A 25,377-nucleotide genomic window follows, 5' to 3' on the forward strand; every position below is an offset into this window, starting at 1 on the left:
CATTCAGTATTTATTCTGTTCTATTTTGCAGTAATAGTGTAACCGTTATAACGGGTCTTTATATTTCGGCTGCATAACTGAAATATTGATTAGTTTCCATCAGTATTTATTCTGTTGTAATGTTGCAATAATTTTAATATTGTAACCGTTCTAACGGGTCCTTATAATAAGGCTGGAAAGAAAGGAAGAAATACAATATTTTTCTATCATAAATTTATCTTGTGGTACGTTCTCACCCGAAGAGAACCAGTGTGAATTCTGCTATTACAAATTAGCTCTTGATTTTTTTCCTGTTATCATTATTCAATATTAAATTAGTTGAGAATTGTGCTTCGTAATCAAGCTCGAGTCTAGGATTTCATGAGTTGCAAGTTTTAGAGATTAACCAGGGTTTAGGAGGTTTGCCCGAGTTTACTTGGTTTTTTCCCATTTTTTAAACTCATGTTTATTTCAGTTTCATACTTTAACATTTATTTAATTGGATATCGGGCTCCATTGATTTTTTTTAATTTCTTTTCTATAGAATTTTTCACTTATTTTCAAAAACGACTCGGATATCTCGAGTATTTTTATTTGTTGTTGTTTTTTTTATAATCTCTTTTTTGTAGATATTTTCAATAACAAATTAATTAAATATAGGCATGTGATGCTGATTTTATAATATTTTGAAATACAAAATAAATAAATAAATTGTATTGGGTAAACATCATTTTATTGGCATTAAAATTTTAAAACACACTTTTAATTTGTTATTTCTTTAGATATGATTCGTATTCTTTTAATTATTACTTGTTTGAATTGGAATAAATATAAAATTAGAATTCTTTAACAATTTTTCCCCTTCAGTTTTTAAAATAATGTCTCACAATCAACACAACACTATCAAACTTGTGGATTTGGAATAATTCCAGAGTTACATTCATTCGACAATTGGATTTGAAGAGTCTCGCACTCATCACGGTGTGATAATTAATTAGCTAACCACTAATTTATACACCGATAAAAAAGAAAAGAGCATCAGTCAATCGATTCAAGATTTATTTTGAAGAGTGTCGCCTTCATCACGGCTCCTCAGTTGCATATGCTGGAGGAGAACTGCCGCTGTTGGCTGTTTACTAGCCTGGCCCTCTTCCTGCATTCAATTGCTTTCATTCAATTCCTCTAATAAGCTGTTGACCAGTCTGCTAGTTAGTCACTTGTGGTTCAAACCAAGGGACCAGAGTTACATTCGTTACTCAATTGGGTGTTGCTTTCATTTGACGTGAGAAGCAGGGAGTTCCTCTAATTTCCTGTTTACTATTCTGCTTTCTCATTAATTGAGATATCTAGTTAGTCACTTAAGATTTTTTTCGATTTCTTTTACAATATCATCCTTCATAAGTTTTTTTTTTAATTTTTATTCTTTTAATTAGTATGTTTTTTCACTTTAATATTTTTTTAAAATTGATTTTTTTCCTGTTTTCATTATTCAACATTAAATTAGTTGAGAATTGTGCTTCTTAATCAAGCTCGAATCTAGGATTTCATGAGTTGTAAGTTTTAGAGATTAACCCAGGTTTATAAGGTTTGCCTGAGTTTGCTTGTTTTTTTTTTAAGCTCGTTTTTATTTCAGTTTCATCCTTTAACATTTATTTAATTGGATATCGGGCTCCATTGATTTTTCTTATTTTATTCCTATAGGATTTTTTACTTATTTTGAAAATGACTCGAGATATCTTGAGTTTTTTTATTTGTTGTTTTTTTTATAGACATTTTTTTCATTTCATTTAATTTAATTAATTAAATAAATATAAGCAAGTGATGCTCATTTCATAATATTTTAAAATACAAAATAAAAAATATATATATTGGGTAGACATTGTTTTATTGACACATATAATCTTTTGGTTAAATATAAATTTATTCAAATAAAAAAATTATTAAACACAATTAGATATATGTTCAGTGATATTAAATATTTTGATATTTATTAAAAAGATATTTCCATCAAAAAAATTTACCTGATATTTATATTATAGACACAGAAATATAGCTTTTACACTTACAAAATATTATGTCGATCGGGTGTAAATCAATTTTCTTGTGAGAATGGCCCTCTTCCTGCTTTCCTGCATTTGTATATTTTCATTGGGTCTTTTATTTTTTTTTATATCAGGGTTGTTTATTTTCAATTTTATAATTTAATAAATATAAAATAATATTAAAAAAAATAGTTAATGAGTACAGGATAGTGCGTGGGCAATTCCCGCACACTTCAGGCAGATACAAGGATGTTCATTGATCAATTGCCGCCGTGGATGAGGCGGCATGTGTGGCAGATAACTTTTTAGTTTGGTGCGACAACTTTTTTTATTTTCTCTCTTCTAAATTTTTATGTGTGGCACTTTAAAATTTTAAAGCATGCCTTCAATTTTTTATTTTTTCGGAATGGTTTCTATTTTTTTATTATTGTTTTTTGTTTTAAATAATTTATAAAATTAGAATTCTTTACAATTTTATCCCCCTTCAGTTTTTGAAATAATGTCTCACAATCAACACAACATTATGAAACTTGTGGATTTGGAATAATTCCAGAGTTACATTCATTCCAGAAGCAGTGACTCCTCTGCTTTCTCATCAATTTTGAAGAGTCTCGCACTCATCACGGTGTGATAATTTTGAAGAGTCTCGCACTCATCACGGTGTAATGCAGGAGGAGAACTGCCACTGTTGGCTGTTTACTAGTCTGCTTTCTCATCAATTGAGATATCTACTTGGTTCAAACAAGGGACCGGTACTGTTACATTCAATTTTCAATTGGGTGTTGGTTTCATTTGACGTGAGAAGCAGGGCGTTCCTCTAATTGCCCTTGTCACTTGTGGTTCAAACCAAGGGCATTTGTATATTTCATTGGGTTTTTTTTTTTTTTTATCAGGGTCGATTATTTTTGATTTTATAATTTAATAAATATAAATACTATTAAAAATAGTTGATGAGTGTAGGTCAGTGCATGTACGATCTCCGCACACTTTAGGTGACAGACCCAATTTTATAATTTATTTTTTTATAAATATAAATAAATTATAATTTTATAATTTGACATTCATTGTCAAATGTCATCGTTGATGAGACGGTGCGTGTGGAAGATGGTTGTTACAAACTTCTCTTTTTCTTTTTCTTTTTCTTTTTTCTCTTCTTGATTTTCACATGTTTCTCTGTTTAGCTGTTTACTAGTCTGCAAATTTAACACTATATATTAAGTGACAAACACAATCTTTTTTAAAATATAGAGTGTTTCTTGCTTACCTCAAATCTCTTAAAAGATACTGAAAAGGAGTTAATTCGACGCATCTCGGCAATGGGGAGTCGTATGCCCTTTGCTATAATTACCTTCACCCTCGTCATCTTCCTCTATGGCAAGTAGTTTTACAATATTACATATATTAGATTCTTGCATGCAAAACTCTATTATGCATATTATTCACTTTGATTATTCTCCTTGCTCTTAAATTACATATATTTTCTGTTTGCATATGCAATATAAATTACTTTTCATTATTCAATGGATTTCGTGAATCCAATAAACATATCCAGAAGGGAGTGGCCGGATAAAAAAAAAATATATCTATTAAAAATAAACCTGGTTATGTTATCTTTTTAAAAGAAAAATAAGTGAATTAATGCAAGATTTTAAATATTGAATAATGTACGGACGTCTAGTCCCCCATAGAGAAAACGAAGGCCAAGTCTTAGATTCAAGTCCTATTCTTTTTATATGAAAAAAAATAAAATAGATTCACATAAATTAGCATGAAACAAGAGTTTGATGTATTTAAAACTTGTTTGTGTTTTTATTTGAATCGACCAATAATTAATTATTGATATCAACAAAAATAAATCTTGCGCAGCTTGCACGCATGCAGGAGCTCAATCTGTGACTTTCGACTTCACAAACAAGTGTCCATACACAGTCTGGCCAGGAACTCTAACGGCTGCTGGCGGTCCGTCTTTATCTTCAACTGGCTTCACATTGGCAACGGGTGCTTCATCTTCGCTGAGTGTCCCTGTCAATTGGTCTGGCCGCTTGTGGGCCAGAACGCAATGCTCTACAGATGCCTCGGGAAAGTTTGTTTGTGCCACTGCTGACTGTGCCTCTGGTGTCATAGAATGCAATGGAGCCGGTGCGATCCCACCAGCATCCTTGGCAGAATTTACTCTAAGCGGTGATGGTGGGAAAGACTTTTACGATATAAGCCTTGTTGATGGCTTTAACATCCCAATTTCGATAACCCCGCAAGGAGGTTCTACTGGCTGCCCTTCTACAAGCTGTGCAGCTAACGTGAATGCTGTTTGTGATCCTAGTTTAGCAGTGAAAGGTTCAGATGGGACTGTGATTGCCTGCAAGAGTGCGTGTTTGGCATTTAACCAGCCGCAGTACTGCTGCACAGGAGACCATAATACAGCTGACACATGTCCTCCTACCCAATATTCGAAGACTTTCAAGCAGCAGTGTCCTCAAGCTTATAGTTATGCTTATGATGATAAATCGAGCACGTTTACTTGTCCTAGTGGAGGCAACTATTTGATTACCTTTTGTCCATGATCAAATGTGGTGGTTCACAACTCTTTCTTTTTATGGAAAGAGTTGGAGGACAACACATTTAATAAATGTTTTTATGATAATTAATAAAGAAATGGAATAATAGATTTGGGATTGACATATCCCAAAAGGATCGATTATCAATTTTCATGCTGTTGATATGGTAAAACTGTATGCCATTCATTATCAATTAACGATATTTTCAGTTCATTGGTCAAGGTAGCAATCCTTCAACTTATACGTACTAAGTAGATGTAGTGAAACATTGTTATCACCTTTCTTTCCCGAGTTAACTTTGTTATCAGGTGCTAATCTTTCCATGGGATTTTTTACTGGTTTTAAATGCATTCGATGCTTATTTTATAAATATATTTAGCTAATTTTTTTTTAGTTTGTTTTCTTTAAAGATATCGCGATCATATAATCTATGATGACTTAAAAAAATTTACAAATATGAAATCGATTGAGAAACTAAGAGTTGACTAAGTGATCAAACCTTGCACGATATGCTTGTTTTAGACAGTTAGAATTGAGAGATAGCCTTTCGTATAATTGTGATGGATGATTGATAAAGCAACTATCCCTTTGTATTTATACCTTTAGGGTTATATACAATACACTGGTGGAATATATTATATATGATAACTATTTCTATATAAGGTATTTACATATATATATATATATGGTCTCTTTCCTTAATATAGACCATAAAAAAATGTTTTAGTTTTCGAGTGTGGTTTGGGGATTGAGGATCAATAAAGCTAGGAGGGTGAATTATAAACACATCTGTATCAAGAAATTCATTGAGAAAAGCAGCATGTATATATACACATCAATCTAATAAGTCGACCAACCTCAAGCATCACCCAACCTCGAGTATCACCAATATTGAGCATTGTCTAAATAGTGCAAGGCTTCACCACTAGACTAAATGTTTTTTGAAAATCAATTTTTTTTTTGTTGATAATAGCCTTTGCCCACCAACCATGCTTTGTAGTGCTTAAAAGTCCCATCTTCCATATGTTTAATCTTGTATACTCATTTACAGCCCACCACATTCATAGTTAGATCAATTAGTAGAAGTACATGTTGACTTAGAAGAATTTTGAGAGGGTATCACATTATTTGGATAAGAGGAATTGAAAAATATAAAGGATAACTCATACAATGTTGAATGTAGCACGGGTATAGCATCATTGTGATCATCCTCCTAGATCAGGACTTTGGTGTACATGGTGCGAAAGGGACATGGACTTCTTGTCCTCTATCAATAAAAAATGCTTGGAGTCGCAACCTTATATTTTGATCACTGAAAATCCTAATTAGTTTTTAGAGTTTGGATAAGGAGACTGATTGTGTATAGGGTGGATATTATTACCCCTAGTACATCCTACCTAAGATAGACTGTATAGTTTATTTGTAAGGTAATGTTGTGCTTTTCTAATCAATTGTTTATCTATTGTTAAAGCAAGTCTATCTCAATAAAGTGAACTCATGGCTTTATGGGTCAAGCCTGGTCATTCTAGAGCCAAAAGATATTTTTGCATTTGTTTCTTTTAATATCAGAAATATATTTTACGTATAAGTTCTTAATTCATTGTATTAAAATAAACAAATTAATTTTTTTAGTATTTTTCAAACTTAGGCAAGCTCCATGTGGATTTAATAAACTTGTTTTTAAATATAAAAGGGTAAAGAATGAAAAATTAATTGCATAAATGCTCTTCGAAACTTGAAAAATAATTAAAATTAGACTAAGATTAGCTCGACAAAAAAAAATGCTATGAAATATAGGTTTGGGCATATTTACCACAAATGTCGTTAGTGAAAAAAAAAAAAAAAAACCCTTAAAATTTGTCTTAGTAGCGTGTTTTGTGCCTTAAAGACCCATAGAAGTTTTTTTTTTCCTTCTTTTCTTTGATATTCTTAAACCCGTGATAAACCTATTTCTAGATATCAGCCTAGTTAACATTAGAAAAGAGAAATATAGCTGTACTAGCATTAACGAAAAGCCATGGGACAGTAAAAAGAAATGAACCAGAAACCCTTGCGCATACCGATTCTTCTTCAACCAAAAATAATTGTATTTACGGCTTGGCCAATAATTATGCACATCTAGAGTACTGAATATTTTGAACATAAAAATCGTGCACGATAGTCATTGAAGATTTCCATGCCGGCCTGGTTCATGCATCATCGTTAACAAGGGATCCAAAGCCCAAGCATGGTATGGAAAAACTCCCTGACAGTCCTATGCATTTTTATTTTCAAACGACACAAAAAAAGAAGGAAAACCTATGACCCCAATAGTTATCATATATACCGTTCTTGAACTTTAACCTTGGGTAAGAGCATTCTTAATTAACTAGACAAGGTCTTAACATGACCTTAGGACATGCAATCAAGTTTTCAAGACCATATGCGTTTGAAGCAAAAATCACACCCTTTACAACACTATATGTTAACTTCATAGCACATAAAGGAAAAACGGGAGCTTGCCTTTGCAGTCGCATGCACATGTAAAAGATTACAACTACATGAGAATAAGTAGAAGCTTTATACCTTGAGTGATTATGATGGAGACAGCTCCACTGGATATCCCGTACCTCTTCTTCACTCTTTTTTGAGTGGCTAGTGCTTGAATAAAGCTAAGTCCAGAGAGGTCAGAGACAAGAATGTAGAACGAGCACGCTGAAGATGCACATGGACGATGTGAGTGGGCTCCTGGCCTGCCTTGGGTCATGATTCCGGTAATGAACACCTCAGGTTAATGGTACTGTGGAAGCAGCGGCTATGGTTCCTGGAGTCAACGTGGGGCAAGATAGTAACTCGAGGGTGGCGAAAAGAGACAGCGCTGATGAGAGAGGCTGTATTGTTTTTTTGTTTCCAGTTATAGCTAGAAGGTGGTTTGAAAATGATGATCTGATTATTTTAGGGTTTTTTTTTGGTAAAGAAGAAGCTCGCTAATGGGTGTGTATGGGAACTTTTTGGCTACCCTTTGAAAGGAAACGGATCGTCTGATTTTGAAAAATAGCAGTGAAGTTTTTCAGCCCCATTTTCTTCTTCTTCTTTTCTCTCTTTATGATTAAGATTTGGTGTGAGCTTTATAGAAGACGAGCATTTTGTCCCAAATATACAACAATGATGAAGGGTCAAAATCGACCCAAAGAAATCAAAGGATATGATTGTTTCCCTATTAAAATTCTAGAACCTACCCCATTGCCTATAAATAGAAAGGCAAGGTAAGAAAAAGGAGGAGGTGTTAAAAAAAAACTGTAGCCTCCAAAGAAAAATTAGAAGGAAAAGAAAGGAGTGGGTAAGGAACCCTAGCAACCCTTGAAGAAAAATTTAAGATAGAGAAAGAAAAAAAATGGAGTGAAAGTGTAGAAATAAAAAATAGCCTTCTTCTTCTCTAAAACCTAGCCACCGAAGCAAATGAAGATCAAATTAGAATCTAAGAATTAACTGTTTATTTTAGTAATTATGTAAATATTTATATTTTAATTTAATGGCACAATTAAAATGAACTCAAACACTTCACTCTATATATATATAGGATTAGTATCGATTCAAGATTCAGTAGGTTCAAACTGTCAAAAAAAAAAATCTTCAAGTGGTGTAAAATCTTGGTGTGGATTCATCAAGTGACAATTGTAATCTTCAACTTGGAGTAGTGAAAGAACAAAATACACAAGACGGATTTGGGTGCTTAAGGTGTGGATATAGACTTGTCAAACCATGTTAAAAACCGAATTTACAATTCCTATCTCTTTACCTCTACTTTACGCAATTTAATTATATTGTTGATTAGTTGTGTTTAATTAAATTAATTTCAATATTTGTTATTATTAGTGGAACACTTAATTCACCTCTCTTTTTAGGTGTATTGTTGCTTGAATCCTAGGACAACAACAACTACTCCCTCCGATCACTGATAGCAGCTGCCAATGACACACTAATAATGATAACAGCAACATCGATCATGAATATCACAACCAAAACAACTCAAGTCAAGACCAAAATCCAACCATCCCCTTTCTCAATTGTCGTACATGATGCAGCATCGCGCCGAACGTCCTCCTGAAATTTCATATTGGCATGTGGTGTGGGGAAATGGACAGGATAAGAAATTCTTATCCTTTGTCAGTGGAAAGAGGAAATGAGAGTCGTCATCTAGTATTTTGATCACTAGAAACCCTAATTGGTCTCAAAGATTAGGCATAGAGACTGGTCGCGTAAATCAAAGGTATTAACACCCCTAATACTCATTACCTAAGATAAGCTGCATTGTTTGATTGTCTGATATAACTAGAGTATTGTTGTGTTTCCTAATTGTTGGTATGTCTAAGGTTTAAGAAAAGTCCTTCTCAGTAAGAAGATCATAATCTTATCGGGTAAAAACCTAATCGTTCTAATATCTATATATAAAAGAACTATATTTTTAATATCGGTAAAAACCAAATTGTTCTAATGTCTATAAATAAAAGTTTGTAATCTCATATACTAAAAGAAAACAAAATATTTTTTTTATTTTTGAAATATAGACCTAGTTCTCATGGCTTTAATAAAGTGGTTATTAAAGCTCAAAATGCATGCTAACACCTTTTTTTTAATTTTATTTTTCATGAAAATATGATATGAAATTTTTTATATATATTTTGAGAGACTTTGTCGTATGCATGAAAACAAAGCATTTGTATGTGTGTGTGTTTATATTTGCAACATTTTGAAGAAAATTGTGTATTTAATACCAAATTTGTATTTTTACAATATAAAAATACAAACCAATATTAATCAAAATTGAAAGAAAAATACGCAAAAAATCAGAAATTTTTTAAAAGGTTTTTTTGAAAAAATTTGGAACTTTTTGTTTAATATATAATATTATTATTATATTATAAAAATATATTAGGTTGGGCCCAGCCTAATGATATGGGTTGAACCCACCTTATTGGGCCGAGAATCTAATAATTAATTGTTCATTTTAATTATTAATTGTTCATTTCTTAGTCTTCTTCTTCTTTGAAACCTAGCCACCAAAGCAAGTGAGGAACATTTGAGAATCTAATAATTAATTGTTCATTTTAGTGATTATGTAAATCTTTATATCTTAACTTAATAGCACAATTAAAATAAACTTAAACACATCACTCTGCATATATATAGGATTAGTATCGGTTCAAAATTCAGCAGGTTGAAACTGTCAAAATCTAGTATTTAAGTTGAACCAGTCGACCACTTGGTAATACCAAGTGAACTGGTGCACCACTTGTTCATTCATGATGAACATCTAAGAATCTATAGGAACCGGACGACCTAATGATATGGCTTGACCAATCTAAATCGGTTGACCACATTAGCTGTCAATGGGGTTACAATGGCTAGAAATGGCTAGTTTGTTTTGGAAACTTTTAAATAACTCTCATTCTAGTTAAAGTAAAAGAGGATTCCGAATATACATATTATAGAAGTTGTTCTAAGAAAAAACCAACAAAAAACCAACAATCTTATCATACTCAAAGGTTGTGTTAAATTGAGTCTTCATATTCTAGCACTAGAGTATTTATTCTCATACTCACTACATTTAAACACTTTCAAATCATCTATCTATTAAATGAGCTATGGAGATATTAGAGTTTAAATTGTATTATCTACTCTTTGAGAGAGTTTTGTTGTGAGTAAAATTATTATTGTAATCGTGTGAGAATTAGGATAAAACTTTTGGTATCTGTGAGGGAACATCACCAAGAAAAAAATTATGGAGGTCAATTTTTTGAGGGAACGTCAATTTTTTATTAATATAAATCACAAATAGAAATAGAAATAGATTTAGATAATTAATAGCATGCATAGAATAAATTTGGAAAAAAAACATTATAGAGGTAACTTTTTGTTTCAAGGGATACGGTAACGGTGACATTGATATTCCCTTAGGCTTAACTAACTCAATATCTAAATCTCTGACCAGTGTCTATTTTATGATTTCTAGTTTTTTTTTATTACTAGGTGGTGACTTCAATATTGTTTTCCTTTAATTTTGAAGAGTCTCGCATTTGTCACGGTGTGATAATTATGATTATTATTAATTAACCAAGTTAATAAAATTTATATCAACTACAACTAATTATTTTCATTGATAATTATTAATTAACCTACAAAGTTAAAGAATTCTATTGAGATTTAATTTGACTACAACTAATCTATTAAGAAATCTTGTTGAAATTTAAATTGACCACAACTAATCATTTTCATTGATAATTATCATAATTATTAATTAATTATAAGTTAAGGAATTGTATTGAAATATAAATTGATTATAACCAATCATTTTCATTGATAATTATCATAATTATTGAGAATAAAATGACATCAATAAATTAGTTATTTTGATTTGCAGAGGAAAAAAATTATTTAAAATTCTAAATTAAAATAAAAATATATATATTTCAATAGTTTTATGATATTCTTAACAGTGTAAGATATTGAATTGTATTGTTGAGAACAACGTAATTTATATTGTTGCGTCGTTCCTAACAATGCAACTAATTTATTGTGTTATTTTTATAATATTTTTTTACCTCAAAAAACTTGTATTGCATGTGGACATCGGGGCGAGCTATGTGAAAAAAAAGGTAAAATAAAAAAAATAAGTCGCCACCTAGATTTATGATAACTAGAAACTCTAACAGGTCTTTAGAGATTGTGGTAAGGAGTTGGTTATTTAATAGGTAAGATAGACATAACCCTATACATCATATCTAAGGTAAGTTGCATTGTTTTTTGTTTTCAATGATAAATGTGTTTTTTTATGGTTCACCTAAACTGTTATATATGTTATTCGATGTATTGTTCTTATTATTTATTAAACAACATTTAAAGAACATGTTATACTATTGACCTTTCAATCCTCAGTTATTTGGAAATGCTGAGGACATCTATATATGAGGCTTATTATGGGTTGAAAATTTATATTATTAATTTCATAGCATCCAAAGAATAGGGCCCACTATTGAACCATTCCATCTTGGGCTACTTAATTTTATTGGTTAATATCATAGAGATCATGTATTAATTGGTACCATTATACACTTATCGACACCAGGAGAACATAGCCCAATATTAGATCATATCATCATGAGTCAATTAGTAATCGATAGAAACAATTAATTCATTGATCAAATATTAATTGATCATGTTGCTCGATAAATGACACTCGAAAGACAGGACCTAGTATAAGACCATTCTATCTTGGATTAATTAATCAATTGATAGGAACAATTAATACAAGGACAATTTTATTTTTATTTTTTTTATTAATCAATATCTGAAAGACAAAGCCTAAGGTTAGACCATACAATCTTGGGTTTATTAGTCAATCATTATTTTTATAAAAAATAATTGGTACATATAATATTCATTGCAAGATTTTTCACAATGATCTAAAAATTCTCAAAATTCAAATTTAATGGTTATATTCAACCATCTTATAATATTCAATCAACTAACTTCCAAAAACAAATATCTCACACACTTTGCATGTTTTTATTTGGAAAAAAAATTTTAATCTTCCTACAAGAAACTGAAATAAATAAAAAGGGGGTATTTGAATAATTAAAGAAATGAGATTCTAGAAATAAAATTGAAAAATTGATATGTTGTTAACTCAATTCAAAAGGTTCATACATTCATTCCTATAAATTTGTTGATCATCAAAGTAAAAATAAATGTTCTTTCAAGTCATGTAAATAAATTCGATATCTCTTAAAGCTAAGTGGAATCAAGGAGACTATCAGTAAATTAATTAGACAAAGCTTTCTAATCAATTTGTTACCATCAAACAAATTTAATATTGAAAATCAATTCCTATTATTTCAAAAGTAACCTTAAGAGCAAAGTCTGTCAACTTTATACTAAGCAACTGTTTATTTAACTTAACTTATTCTTCCCTAATAAATTAAGATGAGAGCTGCAACAATCAAATTAATTATTTTGCTTCTAAATACAGTCTCTAACAACAATTACAGATTGAAAAAAACTAGAAAGCATACATGTCATCTCAAAACAATTCAATTATGTTGAGCAGAAATCAATAGCATAATTCTGAAATAAGAAAAAATAAGTACTTGAGTCTAAAAGAATTACAATTGTCGATACACGACGTCGGGCGACGGCTCGCGCTTTTTTGTTTATTTTAACAAAAAGGGTTTTTTTCTCGATAATTGGGGGAAAACAAAGATTTTATTGGAGTCGCCATCTAGTAATTTGAGGGAACTAGAAATCCCAAATTAGACACTGGTCCCAGAGATTCGGGAACGGGGTTAGTTATGATTAAGGGAAGGTAGACACCACCCTTAAAACATCCTTTCAAAAGAAAGGTTACCCTTACTTGTGTGTTTTTTATTTGATTCAAATGCTATTATATTTTGGGCTTATTGGTAATTATTTTAAAATGATTAACGTCGGTCCCTAAAAATAGAAGACACGTTAAAAATGACATCAGTCCCTAAAAATTAGGAGACTTGTCTAAAATACTGACGTTTGTCCCTAAAAAGGAGAGTTACGTCTGGGTTACCAAAAGAAATAATGGATATAATCCATTATATTTTGGGTTTATTGGTAATTTGCTTTTTTTTTAAAATGATTAACGTCGGTCCCTAAAAATAGGAGACGCGTTAAAAATGACATCAGTCCCTAAAAATTAGGAGACTTGTCTAAAATATGACGTTTCAACCCTAAAAAGGAGAATTACGTCTGGATTACCAAAAGAAATAATGGAAATAATCCATATTTGATATTTACATTTTTGACATCGGTCCTTTTAAAAAAAGAGACGTGTCGACAAATAATATTCGTTTATAAAAACAAATTTTATTTTGATATTATTGAGAAATGGATATAACCATATTCGAGAATTGGGCTTTGGATCCACGAACAATAATATGATAAAATGGGTGTGGGAACCACGTTGTTTTTTATATTTTTTTGTTTTATTGTTTTTTACATGCAAGAAAATTTATATACAAAATAAAAAAAATGTTAGAAATCTCAAAAAATTTACCTGAGTATCACTGTATAGGTAAAAGACTGAAATACCCTTGAAATTCTCCGAAAATCACGAAAATACCACTGGCGGCGCGTGTGACTCACGCGCGGCTACTGTTGGCGGCGGCGAAATTTCCCGGTGAGATTTCTGTCCAAACGACGGTCGATCCTGGTAGATCTGAGGACGAGGATTCTGATGGCGGTGGTATCGTCGGTCGTTGATGGCTGACGAAGGAGAATCGACGACTTGAAGCTTCGGTGGCCGCCGACAATCGCGGCCCTTTTCCGGCCAAATGAGGCGGCGAAATCAATGAAAACCACCGGGGTTTTTCTTTACATCAGAGGAGAAACCTTTCTGTGGTGGTGCGGAGGCTGGAGACGGCCGGAGATGGGAGATCGGGGGAGAGAGAGAGAGCGTCGCCGGCAAGAGGAGAGAGGGAGTCTGAGAAGTGCTACGGTGTGAACGCGCGCACGGTTCACCAGTGCAGCTGAAGGCTGTGAACCGTTGGATCTCCTTTGAACTGATCTTGCGGCTGCGATTGGCTGGATCTGGAAGTTGATCGGACGGTCCGGATGAGAGGAGCCTTGATCTGGTGTGGCGTGGTGCACCGAAAGCTCGGTACACCGGATGACGTGGCGCAACGGGATCAAATCTTGGAATATTTCAACGGCCGAGATGTGTCGGGATATATTTGGTATTTTTGAAATTGTTATTTTTTAAAAACAATATCCTACTCTCGTGAAGAAAAACTAAAAAAAGTATAACAGTAATATTTTTTTTCTTTTTTTCTTTCTCTTTTTTTTTCTTCCCATCTGGCGAACTATCACTGGCAATTTATAGTCAATGACAGGAGACATGCAAATCTTCAAATATTATTTTTTAAATCACCGTTTGCTTTTTTCATTTGTTTAATCGCCGTTTGCTTTCGGCGCACCGCGTTGCGCCGTTTGACAATTTATTTTATTATTATTATTATTATTTTTATTATGTATAATACTATATATTTATATAGGTAAAATTAAAAAAAAACTCTATTTAGTATTAGAAAAAACCTGATTCAACCACTAAAAATCCATTTTAATGACCGAAAATTATTTTAAACACCGGGAAAAAAAAACTTTTGATGGGTATCAACCCAGTGAACCGGGTTTTGGTCGAAAATGATAGTTTTTAACCCGTAACAGCTCGAAACTCAATTTTTTACTCTGGTCGACATGGTTTGACCCGTATTGACCCGGTGGACTCGGTTTTGGTTGGAAATGACGGTTTTGACCCGAAACAGCCCGAAATTCATTTTTTACCCTAGTCGACATGGTTTGACCCGGTGGACTCGGTTTTGGTCAAAAATGATGGTTTTGACCCGAAATGGCCCGAAACTCATTTTTTACCCTGGTCGACATGGTTTGACCCGTATTGACCCGGTGGACTCGGTTTTGACCAAAAATGACGGTTTTGACCCGAAACAGTCCGAAACTTATTTTTTACCCTAGTCGACATGGTTTGACCCGTATTGACCCGGTGGACTCGGTTTTGGTCAAAAATGACGGTTTTGACCCGAAACGGCCCGAAACTCATTTTTTACCCTGGTCGACATGCTTTGACCCGTATTGACCCGGTGGACTCGGTTTTGACCAAAAATGATGGTTTTGACCCGAAACGGTCCGAATCTCATTTTTTACCCTGGTCGACATGGTTTGACCCGTATTGACCCGGTGGACTCGGTTTTGATGGAAAGATGCGGTTGACTCGAGAAAAGTATATTTTTGAATTTTTAAACTTTTTTCTTGATTTTTTTTGGATTTTTATAAATAATAATAGAAATAAAATAACATTCAAGAAAATCTTGGTGAATCCAAAATTGGGTTACAACAACAATGATAATGTTACTTCTCACAACTTGATAATAGAGAAGGTGTTTATTCCCCTTGAATTGAAATTGACAATTAGTTGCTCATGGTCTTTGAAAATTCCAACAGCAAAGATGAACTCTCTGAAAATTTCAATGGAAAAGAACATTTTTTCCCTTTATGCTTTGTCACGTTGATCTCCTTATTTTTTTAAAATCCTAAGTAGCAGCCTTCATGATAAGATATCAAGGTTAAATACTAGAAGGTTACAGGCTATAGACAATATCTATATGATCCCATTTGATTTTCTTTAAATGATAGGATTCCCATCTTGTTAGTTTCCCATTAGATTAAGAGACAAAACCCGCCATCCGACTTGCATCAAGATTTTCGTCTTGAAAACAATTTTATCTAACCTGGAGCCCCTCATAAAAGTTATATCCCTAGATGTTTAGATGAATCTGGGCTTTTGAATTTCCTGATGTCGATATCTAAAACTCAAGATATGCTCGTTTGAATATCTAGTGTGCAAGTAGAGAATTTTGTTCCAAGTAATATTCTGGCCTGATTTTGCAGATCCGATTAAAGGTTCAAATGAGATTAGATTTCTGCCCTTAATACCTTCCTGAAAAGCTGGATATGTGTAGTTCAACTTTGATTAAGCAACGTTCTCATTCTGTAACTCCAACTTGGTGAAAAACCTGTCAGAAAAACCAAGGTTCGAAACATAAAATGTAGAATTTCTTATCTTTTAACAATTAATTCAAGTCTCTTACGCATGCCAAACTCATAAAATTATTTTTAATGAGCTCAAATAAGCTTAAAACACATTAAAAGCATAATGTAAAATGAATAAAAACATATGTATATTTTGCACTTATCATCATTTTATCTTTGTAAAATAAAAATAACTGAATTAATGAATTGATTTTATATATTGAAATTATGTATAGGGATCGCAATGGATATCTATGAGTTGGGTTTTTCTATATCTATACCCTACTCATTATTAATTGGATAAAAAATTCAGATATTCATACTTTATTAAATGGATTTCGAGTATATATCCATAATGGTATCCATTGTTCTACTGTTATTTAATATTCAACAAAAAATAAAATAGTAATAGATATATTTGAAATATGTATACATGTATTAAATGATAAAATGAATAATACTATATGTGTGTGTGTGTGTGTGTGTGTTTTTATGTATTATATTTGTAAACCCGGGTTGAAAATTAGGCAGAAAAGCAATCTAAATGCTTATAGAATAGATTTATCAGAAGTACCAAATAAGCATTGGAAATAAAATTGTCAATATGTAACTAAATGAAATTGGAATTCACCCGGGTAAAAAGTTTATATAGACAAGTACCAGGATCCAGGAATTTTATCTTAGGAACAAGAAATTTACTATTTGGGATATAGAGGAAATTTGATAAAAAGTTGATATATATATATATATATATATATATATATATATATATATAGAAGTGTGCATGTGTGTGTGCACGGGCAAGAAGAAAAAAGAGAGAGAAAAAAGAAGGGGAAACTACCATTTACATGTGTGAGAGAGAAAAATGGTAAAGGAAACATAAAATCTTAATAGGAGATCTTGAGAAAACATTAACCAAGCTTAGTGAGCATTAATTGGAAGGAAGAAAAATCCAGTGAAGGTGAATACAAAAGGAGAAGGGAAGTTCGACCAAGATTAAATAAGAAGAGGAGTTGGAAGCTTGAATTGGGTAGTGTTTAGAGTTTAATTACTTGCTTGGTAAGGCATTCTAAAAACTTTTGATCTGATTTTTAATGGCTTAAAGTCCTTAATTGATTGAATTTTTTAAATTTGAAAAGTTAGAGTTCTTGATTGAATTTGGGGGAAAGAAAATTTAACTTAAGCATAATTGAATTAACGTGATTATGCAGTACGCTTTTGTGTAAACCTGGATGTATATATAAAAGTCTTAGCTCAGCATGTAGTACATTAGTTATCCTGTAATTAACTCTTTTGAAATGTTTAAGAATACTTATTATGTTTTAAATTCTCTCTTAACATGTTAGTATCCCTTTTTCTTTTAAATTTTATAATATGATTTGTGGGCTATGTTCATATTGAACTTATTCGTAGAATATATATATATTGTGTGGATTGTATGAGGTGTTGAATATTGATGATTGAAATAAGGTCCGCAGTTATGGGATCTTGTGATGATGGATTGATTGAGTAAATTGATAGTAGTCGATAACTTGGGATGTCCTAAATACAAACGAAACTCTACTGAAATTTTGGTAGAATTCTTTACAAAAAAAAAAGTACCCTCAAATTAAGAGCATATGTTGGGATCTTTTAGCGTTGATCAAATCGTACAGTCGGGTTTGTTATAGTTGGTATCAGAGCCCTGGTATGGATTCTGGGAAGAATTCAAAAGAAGTTGTTGATGTTTGTTAATTTATTGCAGGATGGTACGTACCCACCAAGAGATTATAACACATCTATCCTCTACAGGGAGGGGGGACATAGATATAGACTTTTACGAGGGGCAAGAAGAGAGCTCTTTGGAAGATACTGCTTCACATGCACCAATAGTATCAACTCAAACAAGGCATGAAGAATCAACAGGGCCTCAAGTCAAACATGCACCAAGGAAAACTGGGGATGTTCGGCCGACCATGTCAGCTCCACAGGAACAAGCAGAGGAGCCCCCTCAGACTACACCTGTTGAACCATCTGTTTCTTATGTTGATTTGATGCTCTTGGCCCAACTAGTCAAAGCATTAATGGAAAGTATGGGTAATGCTGCCACTCCTATGCCAACACCCCCACTTGCACACATCATACAAATCGTTTCAGAAGCAGCTAGAGCTACTAATAATGTGGTACATCTAGTTCGATTGGTGAAAAGTATGAGAGAAATGGGTTGTGAACCCTACTTAGGTGAATAAGATGTTGAAGTGGTAGGAAGGTGGATTAGAAAGGTAGAGAAAACGATGATTCAAATTAAGATACCAAATTATCTACAGGAAGATTGTGCTACATAATTACTATCATACGGTGCTATGACTTGGTAGGAGACAGTTCAGTTGAAGAGGGCTACAAAAACCCTATCCTAGGATGATTTCAAGACAAAGTTTGAGAATCAATATTACTCCAAATATCATCGAAAGATGAAGGAATAGGAATTCCTAGCCTTGAGACAAGAGGGGATGTCATTACTCGAGTACGAGAGGCGATTTCATGGCCTCTCACTATTCACACCACATTATGTCCCATCAGAACAACACATGATAGAAAAGTTAAGGGATGGTTTTAGACAAGAATTGAAGCAGGGGTTGATTGCTTTACAATTCAAGACAGTAAAGGAACTGATTAAAGCAGCACAGGCCTTAGAGGCTTGTATGGAAGAAGGCCAACAGAGTCATAGGGGTGTAGGAAAACAAAAGGATATGGAATTTTCAGGTAAACCACCACTTCCAAAAAAGGGTAAAGGCGGATAGTTCTTTCAATTCAAGAAAAGATGGGGGGACATCAGCTAGTTCTCGACAGAATATCAGTGGGAAGTCAGGAGGTGGTCAGGCTCGCTCCAGAACTGTTGCTTTGGGGGGTCTAATTATCAGAAAGACATTGTCTACCCTTTTTATGCATAGTGCGAACAAAGACACCCTAAGAATTGCTTGGTTTCTCCTGGTCGATGCTATATATGCTAAGGAGAAGGTCATAGGTGGAGAGCATGCTAGTACTTGGGAAGAGGATGTCATCATTTTGGTGAGAAGGGTCACTTTAAAAGAGAATGCCCCCGGTTAAATACTAAACAACCTCAGAATCAAAGGCAACCAAGTTAGAGTCACCAGCAGTCCATCACAGTGAACAAACCAGGAAAGTCGACTAAGTCAGGAGTCAACTCTAATAGGGGATGACCTAGAATGCAAAATGAAAGAGGTCAGGGAAGATTTTTTCATACAACCCAGGAGGATGTCAAAGCGATATCAGATGTGGTGGCATGCATGCTGCAAATTAATACCTATCAAATGCATGTTTTGTTCGATTCTGGTGCCACCCATTCCTTTATAACAAATAAAAATGTAGCCAAACTGAATAAGGGAACAAAAATGGTAGAAAAAGGATTTATTATTGGGACACCTTTGGGTGAAACTGTGGAAACATAAATTATATTCGAAGGGGTGGGAATTAACATTAATGGGTGTGAACTAGAAGCAGATTTAATACCCCTAGAATTAAGTGATTTTGATATAACCCTAGGCATGAATTGGTTGGGTAAAAATAAGGCTCGTCTAGACTGCTTTACAAAAACAGTAACCTTCTAGGGGGCTAAGGGTGAAACAATGGTCTTTAAGAAGGAGAGAATTTCCAACCTAAGAAATATAATCTCGGCTATGGCTGCGAGAAAACTACTAAAGAAAGGTTGTACATCATACCTTGCCTATGTGATAAATTCGAAAAAGGGTAAAATAAGACTGTCTGACATTCCAATTGTGAGGGAATTTCCAGATGTATTTCCAGAAGAACTGCCGAGACTACCCCTAGAAAGAGAAGTTGAAGTCACCATCGACATATTGCCTAGGGTGTCTCATATAGCCCAACCGCCGTATAGAATGGCCCCTAAGGAATTGGATGAGTTGAAAATTCAATTGCAGGAGCTCTTAGACAAAGGGTTCATACGACCAAGCAACTCACATTGTGGGGCACCTGTATTATTTTTGAAGAAAGATGGAACGTTGAGGCTTTGTATAGATTACCATTAGCTGAATAAAGTGACGGTAAAGAACAGATATCTGCTTCCTCGGATAAATGATTTATTTGATCAGTTGAAGGGTGCTAAAGTGTTCTTAAAGATTGATTTAAGATCATGTTAATACCATGTGCGAATTAAAGGGCAAGATGTGCTGAAAATTGCCTTCAGAACTCGCTATGAAAACTTTGAGTTCTTGGAGCTACCATTTGGATTAAATAATGCTCCAGCACTTTTATGGATTTAATGAACCGGGTATTCCAACCATACCTTGATAAGTTTGTTGTCGTATTCATCGATGACATCTTGGTTTACTCCAAATCCTATAAGGAGCATGAACAGCACCTGAGACAGACACTACAGACTCTGAGGAGCTGTCAGTTGTATGCCAAGTTGGATAAATATGACTTCTGGTTAAAAGAAGTTACCTTTTAGGGTATGTAATGTCTTTAGAAGGCATTTTTATCGACCCTTAGAAGGTGGAAGCAGTTCTGAGAAGGGAAAGGCCTACTACGGTAACTAAAATCCGTAGTTTTCTTGGATTGGCAGGGTATTATAAAAGGTTTATCAAAGGGTTTTCAACAATAGCAACTCCATTGACACAACTCGTTAGGAAGAATATAAGATATGAGTGGTCAAAGGAGTGCGATGAGAGCTTTCATGAATTGAAGAGAAGGCTTACTACTGCCCCCTACTAATCCTTCCATCCGGAACAGAAGGTTTTGTAGTCTACAACGATACCTCAAGTAAAGGACTAGGTTGTGTCCTAATGCAGCATGGAAGAGTAGTTGCCTATGCATCGAGACAACTGAAGACTCATGAAATCAACTACCCCGTTCATGAATTAGAATTGGCAGCAGTATTTTTTGCCTTACAAGTATTGAGGCACTACTTATACGGATCCCGGGTTTGAATTTTCACAGATCATAAGAGCTTTAAATATCTGATGTTACAGAAGGAGTTGAACATGCAACAACAGAGATGGGTAGAATTAATTAAAGACTACGACTGTATTATAGATTATCATCCAGTAAAAGTGAATGTAGTCACAGATGCTCTCAGCCGTAAAGACAAGGAAATTATAGGTGGACTAGCAACTTAGGATGAGAAAACCATGATTGAGCTAAAGAGATTAGGGGCAGTATTAAATGGGAGTTCGGAAGGATCCTTAATAGCTCAACTAAGGGTGAAGTCAGGATATCGAGAGCAAATATTAGAGACACAACAGCTTGATGATGAAGTGTCAAAAGTAAGAATCAAACTGGAATCCGGAGGTGAAACTCTTTTTCAAATGGGAGATGATGGAATAGTGATGTTGGGGCGACGCATGTATGTGCCTGACAACAAAGTCCTTAAACAAAAGTTACTACAAGAGGCCCACGAGTCTAAGTTCACTGTACATCCAAGTAGTACTAAGATGTACCAGGATCTGAAACAGTACTACTGGTGGCCAAATATGATTAAAATCACGAATAAGATTAGAAATAAATTTAAATAATCAATATCATGCATGGAATAAATTTCTTAAAATGCATTGTTGAGATAACCTTTCATTTCAAAGGATGCAGTAAGGGTGACATCGATCTTCCTTCGACTTAATCTATAACCAATGTTTATTTTTGGATTTCTATTTTTTAATTATTAGGTGGTGAATTTATTATTATTTTTTCTTTAAATTTTAAAGAGTCTCGCATTGTGATAATTTTGAAGAGTGTTGCATTCGTCACGGCTCGTCTGTTGCTGGTGCTGGAGGAGAACTGCCACTGTTGGCTGTTTAGTAGTCTGCTTTCTCATTAATTGAGATATCTAGGTAGTCATTTGTGGTTCAAACAAGGGACCGGAGTTACATTCATTAGTCATTAAGAATTAATTGTTCATTTAAGTGATTATGTAGATATTTATATCTTAGATTAATCAAAATCTAGTATTTAAGTTGATATGGTTGACCGTTTGGTAAGACCAAGTGAACTGGTTGTTTGGTTTGGTGCAAACAACCTTTTCTTTCTCTTCTTTTTTTCTCTCTCCTTGATTTTAACATGTGCCCCTTCAAAATTTCAAAGCACGCCTTCAATTTGTTATTTCTTCGGATTTGGTGATGTTTTTTTTATCATTGTTTGTTTTGTTTGGAATAATTTATTAAATTGGAATTCTTTTACAATTTCATCCCCTTTCAGTTTTTTTATCTTTCAAATTTTGTCTCTATTCTTTTAATTGTTATTTTTTTATTTGAGATAATTTTTTAATTTGAATTTTTTTACAATATCATCCTTCATAAGTTTTTTTTTCCTATCAGATTTAATCATCATTCTTTTGATTGCTATGTTTTTTCACTTTGCTAGTTTATTTAAATTGATTTTTTTCCTGTTATCATTATTCAATATTAAATTAGTTGAGAATTGTGCTTCGTAATCAAGCTCGAGTCTAGGATTTCATGAGTTGCAAGTTTTAGAGATTAACCAGGGTTTAGGAGGTTTGCCCGAGTTTACTTGGTTTTTTTCCTTTTTTAAAACTCATGTTTATTTCAGTTTCATACTTTAACATTTATTTAATTGGATATCGGGCTCCATTGATTTTTTTTAATTTCTTTTCTATAGAATTTTTCACTTATTTTCAAAAACGACTCGGATATCTCGAGTATTTTTATTTGTTGTTGTTTTTTTTATAATTTCTCTTTTTTGTAGATATTTCTTTCATTTAATTAATTAATTAAATATAGGCATGTGATGTTGATTTTATAATATTTTGAAATACAAAATAAATAAATAAATTGTATTGGGTAAACATCATTTTATTGGCATTAAAATTTTAAAACACACTTTTAATTTGTTATTTTTTTAGATATGATTCGTATTCTTTTAATTATTACTTGTTTGAATTGGAATAAATATAAAATTAGAATTCTTTAACAATTTTTCCCCTTCAGTTTTTAAAATAATGTCTCACAATCAACACAACACTATCAAACTTGTGGATTTGGAATAATTCCAGAGTTACATTCATTCGACAATTGGATTTGAAGAGTCTCGCACTCATCACGGTGTGATAATTAATTAGCTAACCACTAATTTATACACCGATAAAAAAGAAAAGAGCATCAGTCAATCGATTCAAGATTTATTTTGAAGAGTGTCGCCTTCATCACGGCTCCTCAGTTGCATATGCTGGAGGAGAACTGCCGCTGTTGGCTGTTTACTAGCCTGGCCCTCTTCCTGCATTCAATTGCTTTCATTCAATTCCTCTAATAAGCTGTTGACCAGTCTGCTAGTTAGTCACTTGTGGTTCAAACCAAGGGACCAGAGTTACATTCGTTACTCAATTGGGTGTTGCTTTCATTTGACGTGAGAAGCAGGGAGTTCCTCTAATTTCCTGTTTACTATTCTGCTTTCTCATTAATTGAGATATCTAGTTAGTCACTTAAGATTTTTTTCGATTTCTTTTACAATATCATCCTTCATAAGTTTTTTTTTTAATTTTTATTCTTTTAATTAGTATGTTTTTTCACTTTAATATTTTTTTAAAATTGATTTTTTTCCTGTTTTCATTATTCAACATTAAATTAGTTGAGAATTGTGCTTCTTAATCAAGCTCGAATCTAGGATTTCATGAGTTGTAAGTTTTAGAGATTAACCCAGGTTTATAAGGTTTGCCTGAGTTTGCTTGTTTTTTTTTTAAGCTCGTTTTTATTTCAGTTTCATCCTTTAACATTTATTTAATTGGATATCGGGCTCCATTGATTTTTCTTATTTTATTCCTATAGGATTTTTTACTTATTTTGAAAATGACTCGAGATATCTTGAGTTTTTTTATTTGTTGTTTTTTTTATAGACATTTTTTTCATTTCATTTAATTTAATTAATTAAATAAATATAAGCAAGTGATGCTCATTTCATAATATTTTAAAATACAAAATAAAAAATATATATATTGGGTAGACATTGTTTTATTGACACATATAATCTTTTGGTTAAATATAAATTTATTCAAATAAAAAAATTATTAAACACAATTAGATATATGTTCAGTGATATTAAATATTTTGATATTTATTAAAAAGATATTTCCATCAAAAAAATTTACCTGATATTTATATTATAGACACAGAAATATAGCTTTTACACTTACAAAATATTATGTCGATCGGGTGTAAATCAATTTTCTTGTGAGAATGGCCCTCTTCCTGCTTTCCTGCATTTGTATATTTTCATTGGGTCTTTTATTTTTTTTTATATCAGGGTTGTTTATTTTCAATTTTATAATTTAATAAATATAAAATAATATTAAAAAAAATAGTTAATGAGTACAGGATAGTGCGTGGGCAATTCCCGCACACTTCAGGCAGATACAAGGATGTTCATTGATCAATTGCCGCCGTGGATGAGGCGGCATGTGTGGCAGATAACTTTTTAGTTTGGTGCGACAACTTTTTTTATTTTCTCTCTTCTAAATTTTTATGTGTGGCACTTTAAAATTTTAAAGCATGCCTTCAATTTTTTATTTTTTCGGAATGGTTTCTATTTTTTTATTATTGTTTTTTGTTTTAAATAATTTATAAAATTAGAATTCTTTACAATTTTATCCCCCTTCAGTTTTTGAAATAATGTCTCACAATCAACACAACATTATGAAACTTGTGGATTTGGAATAATTCCAGAGTTACATTCATTCCAGAAGCAGTGACTCCTCTGCTTTCTCATCAATTTTGAAGAGTCTCGCACTCATCACGGTGTGATAATTTTGAAGAGTCTCGCACTCATCACGGTGTAATGCAGGAGGAGAACTGCCACTGTTGGCTGTTTACTAGTCTGCTTTCTCATCAATTGAGATATCTACTTGGTTCAAACAAGGGACCGGTACTGTTACATTCAATTTTCAATTGGGTGTTGGTTTCATTTGACGTGAGAAGCAGGGCGTTCCTCTAATTGCCCTTGTCACTTGTGGTTCAAACCAAGGGCATTTGTATATTTCATTGGGTTTTTTTTTTTTTTTATCAGGGTCGATTATTTTTGATTTTATAATTTAATAAATATAAATACTATTAAAAATAGTTGATGAGTGTAGGTCAGTGCATGTACGATCTCCGCACACTTTAGGTGACAGACCCAATTTTATAATTTATTTTTTTATAAATATAAATAAATTATAATTTTATAATTTGACA

The 25,377-nt window shown here is 32.8% G+C and overlaps 1 protein-coding gene across 2 annotated transcripts; it reads left to right on the forward strand.

The window, feature by feature from the left end:
- Positions 1–3,234: 3,234 nt before the first annotated feature.
- On the forward strand, positions 3,235–4,723 carry LOC133675992 (thaumatin-like protein 1). Of its 2 annotated transcripts, none has more exons than XM_062097576.1 (2): positions 3,235–3,395; positions 3,903–4,723. In XM_062097576.1, the coding sequence occupies exons 1-2, from the start codon at positions 3,338–3,340 to the stop codon at positions 4,580–4,582; spliced, it is 738 nt and encodes a 245-aa protein (XP_061953560.1). In that variant the 5' UTR covers positions 3,235–3,337; the 3' UTR covers positions 4,583–4,723. The 2 variants fall into 2 exon arrangements, with proteins under 2 accessions (XP_061953560.1, XP_061953555.1); XM_062097571.1 differs by having other exon boundaries at positions 3,238–3,395; positions 3,888–4,723.
- Positions 4,724–25,377: the final 20,654 nt, after the last annotated feature.

Source organism: Populus nigra, chromosome 1 (genome assembly GCF_951802175.1).
Source record: "Populus nigra chromosome 1, ddPopNigr1.1, whole genome shotgun sequence".
Classification (NCBI taxonomy): domain Eukaryota; kingdom Viridiplantae; phylum Streptophyta; class Magnoliopsida; order Malpighiales; family Salicaceae; genus Populus; species Populus nigra.